This window comes from Bufo gargarizans, chromosome 2 (genome assembly GCF_014858855.1).
Source record: "Bufo gargarizans isolate SCDJY-AF-19 chromosome 2, ASM1485885v1, whole genome shotgun sequence".
NCBI lineage: Eukaryota > Metazoa > Chordata > Amphibia > Anura > Bufonidae > Bufo > Bufo gargarizans.
Window position 1 is genome coordinate 381,534,010 of NC_058081.1, and position 14,403 is coordinate 381,548,412.

At 45.9% G+C, this 14,403-nt stretch overlaps 1 protein-coding gene across 5 annotated transcripts in view; it reads right to left on the reverse strand.

Moving 5' to 3' along the window:
• ACSL6 (acyl-CoA synthetase long chain family member 6) overlaps positions 1-14,403 on the reverse strand; it is a 262,251-nt gene that overhangs the window by 220,121 nt on the left and 27,727 nt on the right. For all 5 annotated transcript variants that reach the window (XM_044280775.1, XM_044280774.1, XM_044280776.1 and 2 more), the window contains exon 3: positions 13,866-13,930. In XM_044280775.1, the coding sequence (XP_044136710.1) occupies positions 13,866-13,930 (65 nt within the window). The remainder of the gene's footprint in view (positions 1-13,865; positions 13,931-14,403) is intronic.

Consider the following 14,403-nt stretch of genomic DNA (forward strand, 5'->3'; position numbering starts at 1 on the left):
ACAAACTTTACCAAATCTGCCCCTGTAAATTCACTCTAATGAAGACCTGTAAACTTGGTCAGTGGAATGGCAGATTTCACTTAATCAGTCTCTTAAATTTCATGTAGTCTCTTCACAAATGACCATGCTGCTTTTCTAATAGCCAATTCCTGACGTTGTTCACACATGCTGCGACTTCCACTCATTGTGCAGAACCCTTGCAATGAGAAAAAATAAAAATCCTCTGGTGCGGTCATCCGCTGTTAAAATCCAAGTTTTATTTGGTATACATTAAAAGTACAGGAACATGAGCCATAACAGGTTGACACATTTCGACATCAAGTCTAAGTCATAACTTGGCAGGTTATGGTTCATGCTGGAGGATTTTTCTTTTTTTCCTTGCAAGTTTCCTGGTACAGGAGCTCCATGCACGTCTCTTGCTAGCAGCGGGTGAGCTAATAAACTTTTTTGCTGTGCAGAATCTATCATATGACAGACCCCAACAGCGACTAAGAGATGCCATTGACTTATAATGAAGTAGTCAGTGTTTCCTCATGGTTTCCATTGCTTTGATAGCAATAGTGGTATATGCTGGTGTAAGGCCTCTTACACACAAGCATGCTTGGTCTTGAAAAACACACTCCATGTGACACACTTCATATTTTTAACCAAAACCACTCCTCTGACCAGAATTCACAGTATCATAGTATCATAATACATTTTGATGCTGTGATTTCCTGCCCGTCCACGGGTCTATTGTATTGTACTCACAAATTCCTGTCAGTACAGTAGAGTAGACCCATCAAAGAGCAACTCACAACACCTTAAGTCAGCAGGGTCTGTAAAGCTGTAGTTTTGCTGACTAGGCTCACTCTGCTGTCTAAGCACACTGAACCTATGGAAGCAGCATTCTTGATTCTGGTCATTGCCCTGGAGTGAAGGTATTAAAGGAGAACTTGTTAAGTTCTCTAAGAGTAGGAGCTCTGGTATGTGCTTCCTCTCACTTTGCTGTCTTACTGACACTCCCCCTTCTTGCAGGAATGAGAACCAGCCCATGAGAGAGGAGAGAAGAGTTAGTCCTGGTTAGTCCTATTCCTGCCAACCATTTCTCTTCTGATTATACACAGCAGACACATATACAAATATATTTAGTATGTATAAGATTAACAGGTCTGGAGTACTGTAGAAGCCATTCTTTTACCTGGAGCGAGTTTGGCACCCTCATCCCAATTACTTTGGGCAATACCCATACATTTTAATGGGTGCTGGTGCGGGTGCTGGAAAGTGAACACTAGTCAAGCACAATCATATCTTGGCGGGAGGCCAACAGTGTACATTTCAATGAAGAATTGCAATAGAATTTCATAGATACATGATAAAGCATGGGTTCTCAATATTTAATTTTTCACTCAACAATTAGATTTTTTTCCCGCACAACTTTTTTTCCTTTATTATATCTTGCTGACAAACTATGCTTTGCTTACAGCTGCAGAGGAAAGAATTGCAGATTTCAGTGTCATACATTCACAATCTGCTGTATAATACCCATTCACTCCCACCATTGAACCTAGGTATTGCTTATGGTTGTCACCTGTCACCAGTTTTATGGTGTCCTAACTAAGGGCAACATAAATAAGTGACTGATTCTCTCAAAATGCTGGGTCACTTTCTTTAATTGACCCAGTCAATCTGCCAACATCTTGTATTGAAAATCTCCAGCTGATAATGATGAGTCATGAATATTTATGAGCTCTTGACTATCCCTGCCCACCTGCTGCTGAATGACAGTTATTTTCCATATGAATCAGCAGCAGGTAGCTCTGAATTAAATATACGTTGGACTCAATGACATCACGCTGGACTCAAATCAGCTCATTAGCATGTGGCCTATGGCATCTTTCAGTGTATATTATGAGGTAACCATCTGTCACACCAGTAAATGAATACATCTAAGGCACTTTTTAGTAGTTAACGATTGTATATAATTTGTTAGATTATAATCAAATATCCACATGACAGGTTCCTTTTAAGCTGTGACGAGTACACTTAAACCCAATGCTTTCTTTTATAGTCTTCTTCTTTTTGCCTGCTCTTATATTTCCTAGCTATGGAAACTAAAGCATCTCTACACTTATTTTTCATAAAAAGTTTTTTATGTAAATGCTGGAATCACTACTGAATTGTTTTGCAAGCTCAAGCCGCAAATTCAAGAGGATAGAAAGGGATATGGTTCTTTTCAGCGAGTTTCTGCACTAGGTACAGCAATTTGAAGGACATATGTGTTTTAACATGACTAATTATGGAAGATAGCAGCCGAAAATCTAACCAATGTTTACCCCTAAACTGACAGCAGGGTAGCATTGCAGCTGTTCAGCTCCTTTAAGCCCCTTTCACACGGGCGTTGCGGGAAAATTTGTGTTGCGGGAATACCCGCGATTTTTCCGCGTGAGTGCAAAACATTGTAATGCATTTGGCACTCGAGTGAGAAGAATCGTGCGTGTTTGGTACCCAAACCCGAACTTCTTCACAGAAGTTCAGGCTTGGGATCGGTGTTCTGTAGATTGTATTATTTTCCCTTATAACATGGTTATAAGGGAAAATAATAGCATTCTGAATACAGAATGCATAGTAAATTAGTGCTGGAGGGGTTAAAACACCTTAATCCACTTGATCGCATAGCCGGCATCTCCTTCTGTCTTCATCTTAGCTGTGTTCAGTAACAGGACCTGTGGTGATCTTAGCTCTGTGTAGCAACAAGGACCTTTGGTGATGTCACAGTCATCACATGATCCATCACATGATCTTTTACCATGGTGATGGATCATGTGATGGATCATGTGATGACTGTGACGTCACCAAAGTTCCTTGTTGCTACACAGAGCTAAGATCAAGACAGAAGGAAATGTCGGGCAGCGCGAGCAAGTGGATTAAGGTGAGTTAAATTATTATTATTTTTTTTTAACCCCTCCAGCGCTATTTTACTATGTATTCTGGATTCAGAATGCTATTATTTTCCCTTAAAACCATGTTATAAGGGAGAATAATAATGATCGGATCTCCATCCCGATCGTCTCCTAGCAACCGTGCGCGAAAATCGCACCGCATCCGCACTTGCTTGCGGATGCTTGCGATTTTCACGCAACCCCATTCACTTCTATGGGGCCTGCGTTGCTTGAAAAACGCACAAAGAGGAGCATGTTGCGATTTTCATGCAACGCACAAGTGATGCTTGAAAATCACCGCTCATGTGAACAGCCCCATAGAAATAAATAGGTCAGGATTCAGTGCGGGTGCAATGCGTTCACCTCACGCATCGCATCCGCACAGAAAACTCGCCCGTGTGAAAGGGGCCTTATGCTGTATAGCACTAGAGGGGGGGTCATTTACGAACAGATGCCATTTTTCAGGTGTATATCTGGCATAGACTCTGTAGCCCCATAATCTGCGACTTCTCCAGGTAAAAGAATGGCTTCTACAGTACTCCAGACCTGTTAATCTTATACATACTAAATATATTTTTATATGTGTCTGCTGTGTATAATCAGAAGAGAAATGGTTGGCAGGAATAGGACTAACCAGGACTAACTCTTCTCTCCTCTCTCATGGGCTGGTTCTCATTCCTGCAAGAAGGGGGAGTGTCAGTAAGACAGCAAAGTGATAGCCATGTTGTGGCAGAATCTGCGACTTCTCCTGACTCACACCAGGTCTAAAAAGGCAGACGGAGAAGGGGACGGGCCAGCAGGCCTGTCGGACTCATCGTTTTCTACCGCTGTTTTAGGGATAGAAAATGGTCTAAATGTAAGACAGCAAGGAAGCTAGTTTACATTTGAAACGCTGGTCTTAACCACCTCAGCTCCCCTAGCTTAAACCCCCTTAACCACCTCCCAACCATGTAACGCACTAATGCATCCGGGAGGCGGTCGATTCATTCCTCCTGGACGCATCCGTGCGTCATCTCGCGAGAGGCGAGATTTCCTGTGAACACACGCACACAGGCGCACGCGTTCACAGGAACAGAAGGTAAGCGAGTGGATCTCCAGCCTGCCAGCGGCGATCGTTCGCTGGCAGGCTGGAGATGCGATTTTTTTAACCCCTAACAGGTATATTAGACGCTGTTTTGATAACAGCGTCTAATATACCTGCTACCTGGTCCTCTGGTGGTCCCTTTTGCTTGGATCGACCACCAGAGGACACAGGAAGCTCAGTAAAGTAGCACCAAACACCACTACACTACACCCCCCCCCCCGTCACTTATTAACCCCTTATGAACCCCTGATCACCCATATAGACTCCCTGATCACCCCCTGTCATTGACCACCCCCCTGTCATTGATCACCCCCCTGTAAGGCTCTGTAACGGACCGTTTCAGCAGACAAGGGGTTAAAATCAGTTTAGGCGATATGCCCCTTTCCGAGAGACAGGCACAGCTACTGCAGAACACCAACCTCCCGAACTGGATACAAAATAGCACTCCAAACTGGAACCTCACGAATAGCTGTCAGCAGACGAACAGGAAAAGTGTATCAGTCAGCTTACACTCCTGGCAATCAGTCTCCAACAGCATACATGGAATCCCCCCAATAACGAGACAAGGCTCCGTCTTGAGGGTCAGCAGTGGTCTGACGTGCTGGCACACCCAGCCTGGTTTTTATTACAGTTTTGCAAATACAGAACAGATACAACACATCCGCACATTGCATCATGGTTTCCTCCTCTCTGCCTGGGAGACAACCGAGGGCAATCCAATTATCTCTCAGGACAAAGGGGAGATTGCCAATACACACGTGGAGACAACAGGACAGACATCACCATTTAAACACACAATGGGACAATAGAAACACACCCACACAAAATCCTCCCCTCTGCCGATGATGATTATTGAACACAAGGGCGAATATAATTATCAAAGGCAGAGAAATACAGTTTTATAAAACATATCACAGGAACCCCAAAACATGCAATAACCCCACAACCAATATATCCTCGGAACCGGGGGATCTGGGTGAACGACATGTCCAAAATTCACCCACATCCGTTCAGTAGTTTGGAAGATACAGTTACACTGAAAATATAAAGTTATACCGAAAATAGTCACTAATAAATGTGTCCCCTGTTTGGTAGTTTCAAACTACTGAATGATGTCTCTGTGCACCAAATACAGGCAAGATAGCACCGTGTTGAAAAGTCAGAACAGGTCTGTGAGTTAAAATGGCCACTATCTATTGTTCTCACCATGTGCTTCATCCAAGCAAGTAAGGCAAATGATGCAATCCAGGGACAGAGGGCTCAGTCCCAAGTGCCTTAAGACCCAATAACTTAAGGGACCATAATCGCAGGGCAGGAGGCTGGTAAACAGCCCCCTCCAAAACACCGTGGCGAGGTTGGTTTCGCCACAGGCTCCATTCAGACGTCCGTATGATTTTTACGGATCCACGGATACATGGATCGGATCCGCAAAACACATACGGACGTCTGAATGGAGCCTTACAGGGGGTGATCAATGACAGGGGGTGATTACCCATATAGAGACTCCCTGATCACTCCCTGATCTCCATTCAGAATTCCGTATGATTTTTACAGATCCACGGATACATGGATCGGATCCGCAAAACACATACGGATGTCTGAATGGAGCCTTACAGGGGGGTGATCAATGACTGGGGGGTGATCACCCCATATAGACTCCCTGATCACCCCCCTGTCATTGATCACCCCCCTGTAAGGCTCCATTCAGAAATTTTTTGGGCCCAAGTTAGCGGAAATTATATATATTTTTTTTAATCTCGGTATTCCGTAAGGGGCATATTGAGTCCATGAAAGATTGAAATTTTTGTCCCAAGTTAGCGGAAAGGGAGACTTTGCGAGAAAATACAAAAAAAAATTAATTTCCGCTAACTTGTGCCAAAAAAATAAAAAATTCGATGAACTCGCCATGCCCCTCATTGAATACCTTGGGGTGTCTTCTTTCCAAAATGGGGTCACATGTGGGGTATTTATACTGCCCTGGCATTTTAGGTGCCCGAAAGTGTGAGAAGAAGTCTGGGATCCAAATGTCTAAAAATGCCCTCCTAAAAGGAATTTGGGCCACTTTGCGTATCTAGGCTGCAAAAAAATGTCACACATGTGGTATCGCCGTACTCAGGAGAAGTTGGGCAATGTGTTTTGGGGTGTCATTTTACATATACCCATGCTGGGTGAGATAAATATCTTGGTCAAATGCCAACTTTGTATAAAAAAATTGGAAAAGTTGTCTTTTGCCAAAATATTTCTCTCACCCAGCATGGGTATGTGTAAAATGACACCCCAAAACACATTCCCCAACTTCTCCTGAGTATGACGATACCACATGTGTGACACTTTTTTGCCGCCTAGGTGGGCAAAGAGCACACATTCCAAAGAGCACCTTTAGGATTTTTTACACATTTTGATTTCAAACTACTTACCACACATTAGGGCCCCTAGAATGCCAGGGCAGTATAACTACCCCACAAGTGACCCCATTTTGGAAAGAAGACACCCCAAGGTATTCCTTGAGGGGCATGTCGAGTTCCTAGAATTTTTTTTTTTTTTTTTTTTTTTGGCACAAGTTAGCGGAAAATTATTTATTTATTTTTCTCTCTTAAAAAGTTTCATATTCCACTAACTTGTGACAAAAAATAAAATTTTACATGAACTCGCCATGCCCCTCACAAAATACCTTGGGGTGTCTTCTTTCCAAAATGGAGTAAAATGTGGGGTATTTATACTGCCCTGGCATTTTAGGGGCCCTAAAGTGTGAGAAGAAGTCTGGAATATAAATGTCGAAAAATGTTGACGCATTTGGATTCCGTGAGGGGTATGGTGAGTTCATGTGAGATTTTATTTTTTGTCACAAGTAGGGATGAGCGAACCCGAACTGTATAGTTCGGGTTCGTACCAAATTTTGGGGTGTCCGTGACACGGACCCGAACCTGGACATTTTCGTAAAAGTCCGGGTTTGGTTTCGGTGTTCGTCGCTTTCTTGGCGCTTTTTGAAAGGCTGCAAAGCAGCCAATCAACAAGCATAATACTACTTGCCCCAAGAGGCCGTCACAGCCATGCCTACTATTGGCATGGCTATGATTGGCCAGAGCACCATGTGATCCAGCCTCTATTTAAGCTGGAGTCACATAGCACCGCCCGTCACTCTGCTCTGATTAGCGTAGGGAGAGGTTGAAGCTGCGACAGTAGGGCGAGATTAGGCTGATTAACTCCTCCAAAAGACTCCATCCAGTGATCGATCTGCATCTGTGGATGATTGAACTGATGCTATTGAATTGCTCACTGTTTTTAGGCTGCCCAGAGCGTTTTTCAGTCACTTTTTTCTGGGGTGATCGACGGCCATTTTGTGTCTTGTGGTGCGCCAGCACAAGCTGCCACCAAGTGCATTTAACCCTCAATGGTGTGGTTGTTTTTTAGCTAAAGCCTACATCAGGGTCAAGCTGTCACACCAAGTGCATTTAACCAGCAATAGTCTGTTTATTTTTTGGCCATATACTACATCAGGGGCAAGCTGCGCCTGTCACCAAGTGCATTTAACCCTCAGTAGTGTGGTTGGTCAAGCTGTCACACCAAGTGCATTTAACCATCAATAGTGTGGTTATTTTTTGGCCATATCCCAGTCTAATTCTGTCAGTAAACGTATACCTGTCACCCAGTGCCTAAATACTAGGCCTCAAGTTTATATACAGCTAAATCTGTCGTTATTGGTGTGGCTGGTCAAGTTATTTAGTGTCCGTCAAAGCACATTTTTTGTTCTGGGTTGAAATACAAGTCCCAATTTAGCATTTTCCTAATTTAGTGGTTTCTGCTGTATCAGAGCTATTTGAAATCTATCCCTAAAAGGGTATATAATATTCAAGGTGCACATAGGGTCATTCTGAATAACTTCACACACACGCTACTGTGCATTTCCAAGTCTAATTCTGTCAGTAAATCTATACCTGTCACCCAGCGCCTAAATACTAGGCCTCAAATTTATATTCAGCTAAATCTGTCGTTACTGCTGTACTGTTGTGGCTGGGCAAGTTATTTAGTGTCCGTCAAAGCACAGTTTTTGTTCTGGGTTGAAATACAATTCCCAATTTAGCAATTTCCTAATTTAGTGGTTTCTGCTGTATCAGAGCTATTTGAAATCTATCCCTAAAAGGGTATATAATATTCAAGGTGCACATAGGGTCATTCTGAATAACTTCACACACACGCTACTGTGCATTTCCAAGTTTAATTTTGTCAGTAAATCTATACCTGTCACCCAGCGCCTAAATACTAGGCCTCAAATTTATATTCAGCTAAATCTGTCGTTACTGCTGTACTGTTGTGGCTGGGCAAGTTATTTAGTGTCCGTCAAAGCACATTTTTTGTTCTGGGTTGAAATACAATTCCCAATTTAGCAATTTCCTAATTTAGTGGTTTCTGCTGTATCAGGCCTACTTTAAATTTATCCCTAAAAGGGTATATCAGATTCAAGGTGCACATAGGGTCATTCTGAATAACTTCACACACAAGCTACTGTGCATATCCCAGTCTAATTCTGTCCCTAAAACGTATACCTGTCACCCAGCGCCTAAATACTAGGCCTCAAATTCATAGTCAGCTAAATCTGTGGTTACTGCTATGCCTGTATTAGTGTAATACGGTACCTAAATAGATAGCCAGATAGTGTTAGGCGTCTGTAAAAAAAGGCCTGAATTTGAATTTAATACATTGGGCCAAATAATATTTTTGTTGTTGTGGTGTACGATAACAATGAGGAAAACATCTAGTAAGGGACGCGGACGTGGACATGGTCGTGGTGGTGTTAGTGGACCCTCTGGTGCTGGGAGAGGACGTGGCCGTTCTGCCACATCCACACATACCAACTACCTCAGGTCCCAGTAGCCGCCAGAATTTACAGCGATATATAGTGGGGCCCAATGCCGTTCTAAGGATGATAAGGCCTGAGCAGGTACAGGCATTAATCAATTGGGTGGCCGACAGTGGATCTAGCACGTTCACATTATCTCCCACCCAGTCTTCTGCAGAAAGCGCACAGATGGCGCCTGAAAACCAACCCCATCAGTCTGTCACATCACCCCCATGCATATCAGGGAAACTGTCTCAGCCTCAAGTGATGCAGCAGTCTCTTATGCTGTTTGAAGACTCTGCTGGCAGGGTTTCTCAAGGGCATCCACCTAGCCCTTCCCCAGCGGTGGAAGACATAGAATGCACTGACGCACAACCACTTATGTTTCCTGATGATGAGGACATTGGAATACCACCTCAGCAAGTCTCTGATGATGACGAAACACAGGTGCCAACTGCTGCGTCTTTCTGCAGTGTGCAGACTGAACAGGAGGTCAGGGATCAAGACTGGGTGGAAGACGATGCAGAGGACGATGAGGTCCTAGACCCCACATGGAATGAAGGTCGTGCCACTGACTTTCACAGTTCGGAGGCAGAGGCAGTGGTGAGACCGAGCCAACAGCGTAGCAAAAGAGGGAGCAGTGGGCAAAAGCAGAACACACCGCCGCCAAGAGACTCCGCCTGCTACTGACCGCCGCCATCTGGGACCGAGCACCCCAAAGGCAGCTTCAAGGAGTTCCCTGGCATGGCACTTCTTCAAACAATGTGCTGACGACAAGACCCGAGTGGTTTGCACGCTGTGCCATCAGAGCCTGAAGCGAGGCATTAACGTTCTGAACCTTAGCACAACCTGCATGACCAGGCACCTGCATGCAAAGCATGAACTGCAGTGGAGTAAACACCTTAAAAACAAGGAAGTCACTCAGGCTCCCCCTGCTACCTCTTCTGCTGCTGCCGCCTCGGCCTCTTCTGCTGCTGCCGCCTTGGCCTCTTCCTCCGCCTCTGGAGGAACGTTGGCACCTGCCGCCCAGCAAACAGGGGATGTACCACCAACACCACCACCTCCGTCACCAAGCATCTCAACCATTCAGCTGCCTATGAAATGCTGTCATTTAGGCTGGTGGACACAGACAGCTTCAAACAGCTCATGTCGCTTGCTGTCCCACAGTATGTTGTTCCCAGCCGCCACTACTTCTCCAAGAGAGCCGTGCCTTCCCTGCACAACCAAGTATCCGATAAAATCAAGTGTGCACTGCGCAACTCCATCTGTAGCAAGGTCCACCTAACCACAGATACGTGGACCAGTAAGCACGGCCAGGGACGCTATATCTCCCTAACTGCACACTGGGTAAATGTAGTGGCAGCTGGGCCCCAGGCGGAGAGCTGTTTGGCGCACGTCCTTCCGCCGCCAAGGATCGCAGGGCAACATTCTTTGCCTCCTGTTGCCACCCCCTCCTTCTCGGCTTCCTCCTCCTCTTCTTCCACCTGCTCATCCAGTCAGCCACACACCTTCACCACCAACTTCAGCACAGCCCGCGTTAAACGTCAGCAGGCCATTCTGAAACTCATATGTTTGGGGGACAGGCCCCACACTGCACAGGAGTTGTGGCGTGGTATAGAACAACAGACCGACGAGTGGTTGCTGCCGGTGAGCCTCAAGCCCGGCCTGGTGGTGTGCGATAATGGGCGAAATCTCGTTGCAGCTCTGGGACTAGCCGGGTTGACGCACATCCCTTGCCTGGCGCATGTGGTGAATTTGGTCATGCAGAAGTTCATTCACAACTACCCCGACATGTCAGAGCTGCTGCATAAAGTGCGGGCCGTCTGTTCGCGCTTTCGGCGTTCACATCCTGCCGCTGCTCGCCTGTCTGCGCTACAGCGTAACTTCGGCCTTCCCGCTCACCGCCTCATATGCGACGTGCCCACCAGGTGGAACTCCACCTTGCACATGCTGGACAGACTGTGCGAGCAGCAGCAGGCCATAGTGGAGTTTCAGCTGCAGCACACACGGGTCAGTCGCACTGCGGAACAGCACCACTTCACCACCAATGACTGGGCCTCCATGCGAGACCTGTGTGCCCTGTTGCACTGTTTCGAGTACTCCACCAACATGGCCAGTGTCTATGACGCCGTTATCAGCGTTATAATACCACTTCTATGTCTCCTTGAGAAAACACTTAGGGCGATGATGGAAGAGGAGGTGGCCAAGGGGGAGGAGGAAGAAGGGTCATTTTTAGCACTTTCAGGCCAGTCTCTTCGAAGTGACTCAGAGGGAGGTTTTTTGCAACCGCAGAGGCCAGGTACAAATGTGGCCAGCCAGGGCCCACTACTGGAGGACGAGGATGACGAGGATGAGAAGGAGGTGGAGGAGGATGAAGCATGGTCACAGCGGGGTGGCACCCAACGCAGCTCGGGCCCATCACTGGTGCGTGGCTGGGGGGAAAGGCAGGATGATGACGATACGCCTCCCACAGAGGACAGCTTGTCCTTACCCCTGGGCAGCCTGGCACACATGAGCGACTACATGCTGCAGTGCCTGCGCAACGACAGCAGAGTTGCCCACATTTTAACGTGTGCGGACTACTGGGTTGCCACCTTGCTGGATCCACGGTACAAAGACAATGTGCCCACCTTACTTCCTGCACTGGAGCGTGATAGGAAGATGCGCGAGTACAAGTGCACGTTAATAGACGCGCTACTGAGATCATTCCCAAATGTCACAGGGGAACAAGTGGAAGCCCAAGGCCAAGGCAGAGGAGGAGTAAGAGGTCGCCAAGGCAGCTGTGTCATGGCCAGCTCCTCTGAGGGCAGGGTTAGCATGGCAGAGATGTGGAAAAGTTTTGTCAACACGCCACAGCTAACTGCACCACCACCTGATACGCAACGTGTTAGCAGGAGGCAACATTTCACTAACATGGTGGAACAGTACGTGTGCACACCCCTCCACGTACTGACTGATGGTTCGTCCCCATTCAACTTCTGGGTCTCTCAATTGTCCACGTGGCCAGAGCTAGCCTTTTATGCCTTGGAGGTGCTGGCCTGCCCGGCGGCCAGCGTTTTCTCTGAACGTGTATTCAGCACGGCAGGGGGCGTCATTACAGACAAACGCAGCCGCCTGTCTACAGCCAATGTGGACAAGCTGACGTTCATAAAAATGAACCAGGCATGGATCCCACAGGACCTGTCCATCCCTTGTGCAGATTAGACATTAACTACCTCCCCTTAACCATATATTATTGTACTCCAGTGCACTTCCTCATTCAATCCTATTTTTATTTTCATTTTACCATTATATTGCGAGGCTACCCAAAGTTGAATGAACCTCTCCTCTGTCTGGGTGCCGGGGCCTACATATATGCCAATGAACTGTTACAATGTTGGGTGACGTGAAGCCTGATTCTCTGCTATGACATGCAGACTAATTCTCTGCTGACATGCAGCCAGATTCTCTGTTACGGGACCTCTCTTCTCTGCCTGGGTGCTGAGCCTAAATATATGACAATGGACTGTTGCAGTGGTGGCTGACATGAAGCCTGATTCTCTGCTATGACATGCAGACTGATTCTCTGCTGACATGAAGCCAGATTCTCTGTTACGGGACCTCTCTCCTCTGCCTGGGTGCCGGGGCCTAAATATCTGAGAATGGACTGTTCCAGTGGTGGGTGACGTGAAAGCCAGATTCTCTGCTATGGGACCTCTCTCTTGATATTGGTTAATTTTTATTTATTTTATTTTTATTTTTATTCATTTCCCTATCCACATTTGTTTGCATGGGATTTACCTACATGTTGCTGCCTTTTGCAGCCCTCTAGCCCTTTCCTGGGCTGTTTTACAGCCTTTTTAGTGCCGAAAAGTTTGGGTCCCCATTGACTTTGGCCGAACTTCTCGAACACGAACATCCAGGTGTCCGCTCAACTCTAGTCACAAGTTAGTGAAATATGAGACTTTGTAAGAAAAAACAAAAAAGCTTCCGCTAACTTGTGCCCAAAAAAAATATCTTCTATGAACTCGCCATGCCCCTCAAAAGTGATCTTTATAGCGCCGCAGCGATTTTACTGTGTTTTTGCAGTGATCAGAAAAAAAAAATTCTGTCACTGCGGTGGGGCGTACTGAACGCAAGTGTGGACACAAGATCAGGCCTGATAGGGCGAACACTGCGTTTTTTGTAGAGACTAAAGAACATGTCCGATTTTTGTCCGCACGGACAAGAAAAGGCCTTTTTTAATGTAGTTCTGGCAATGTGTGGATCCGCAAAATGTGGAAAGCACATTGCCGGTGTCCGTGTTTTGCAGATCCGCGGTGTCCGTGTTTTGCGGATTTGCAAAACACATACGGACGTCTGAATGGAGCGTTACAGGGGGGTGATCAATGACAGGGGGTGATCAGGGAGTCTATTTGGGGTGATCAGGGGTTAATAAGGGGTTAATAAGTGACAGGGGGGGTGTAGTGTAGTGTGGTGATTGGTGCAACTTAAAGAGCTGCCTGTGTCCTGGTGGTCGATCCAAGCAACAGGGACCACCAGAGGACCAGGTAGCAGGTATATTAGACGCTGTTAACAAAACAGTTTCTAATATACCTTTTTGGGGTTAAAAAAAATTGCATCTACAGCCTGCCAGCGAATGATCGCCGCTGGCAGGGCTGTAGATCAACTCGTTTACCTCGCGATCCCGTGAACGCGCGCTTCTGTGAGTGCGCGGTCACAGGAAATCTCACGTCTCGCGAGATGGCGCGCCGATGCGTCCAGGAGGAATAACCCGGCTGCCCGCAGGACGCATCCCTGCGTTAGGCGGCCAGGAGCTGGTTAATAAATGTGCCCCTAGATGTCTTTAGAGGCTAATTGTCTTAAATTTCTCAAAGGTCTGAAAGGGATTAGGGAAATTTTTGTAATAAATCTTGTAGCTGTCATGTCAATGCAGATTGTGTATGGAGTCATGAGGCCCAGGCTCTACAGATGGACATAAATATGTGTTCAGAGCAAATTCATGTTACTGATATAGAAAAAAATTACTTTAAAACATCCTCACCTCCTTATATGAAAGCCAGTCATAAGGCTGGTTAGGTTTCCTGGATCCCAAGCAAGGACCATTTTCTGAAAGAATACAAAAATTTATATCATTCTGGCATCCATAGCATATGTTAACATATACATTAGGTAAAACATGACAGTCAATTCTAAGAAATGGTGGAAAATGTAACTTTATACATTTTTATTCCACATTTTTTTCCTATGGCTAATATGGAAAAAACATGACAAAACATATACTAAAGGTCATGAGTTTGGGTAAGAGGAGCAGTGTGTGGTCTGGGAAATGCAGCTGTCACACAGCGTTTCCTGGATTAAACACGCTCATGTGAAATTTCTCCAGGGGTATGTTTCCATCTGGAGAGTCCACAGCAGATTTTTTACAGTAGAAGGTCCACAAAATGAACAAAACAATACATGTTCTATTCAATTTGTCAATATCTGCGGAACGGAAATACAGATTTGCATCCTTTGCAGCCCCATTGAAATGTAGAGACTATAGAACATGTCCTATTTTTGTCCACAAAAATGTGTATCGG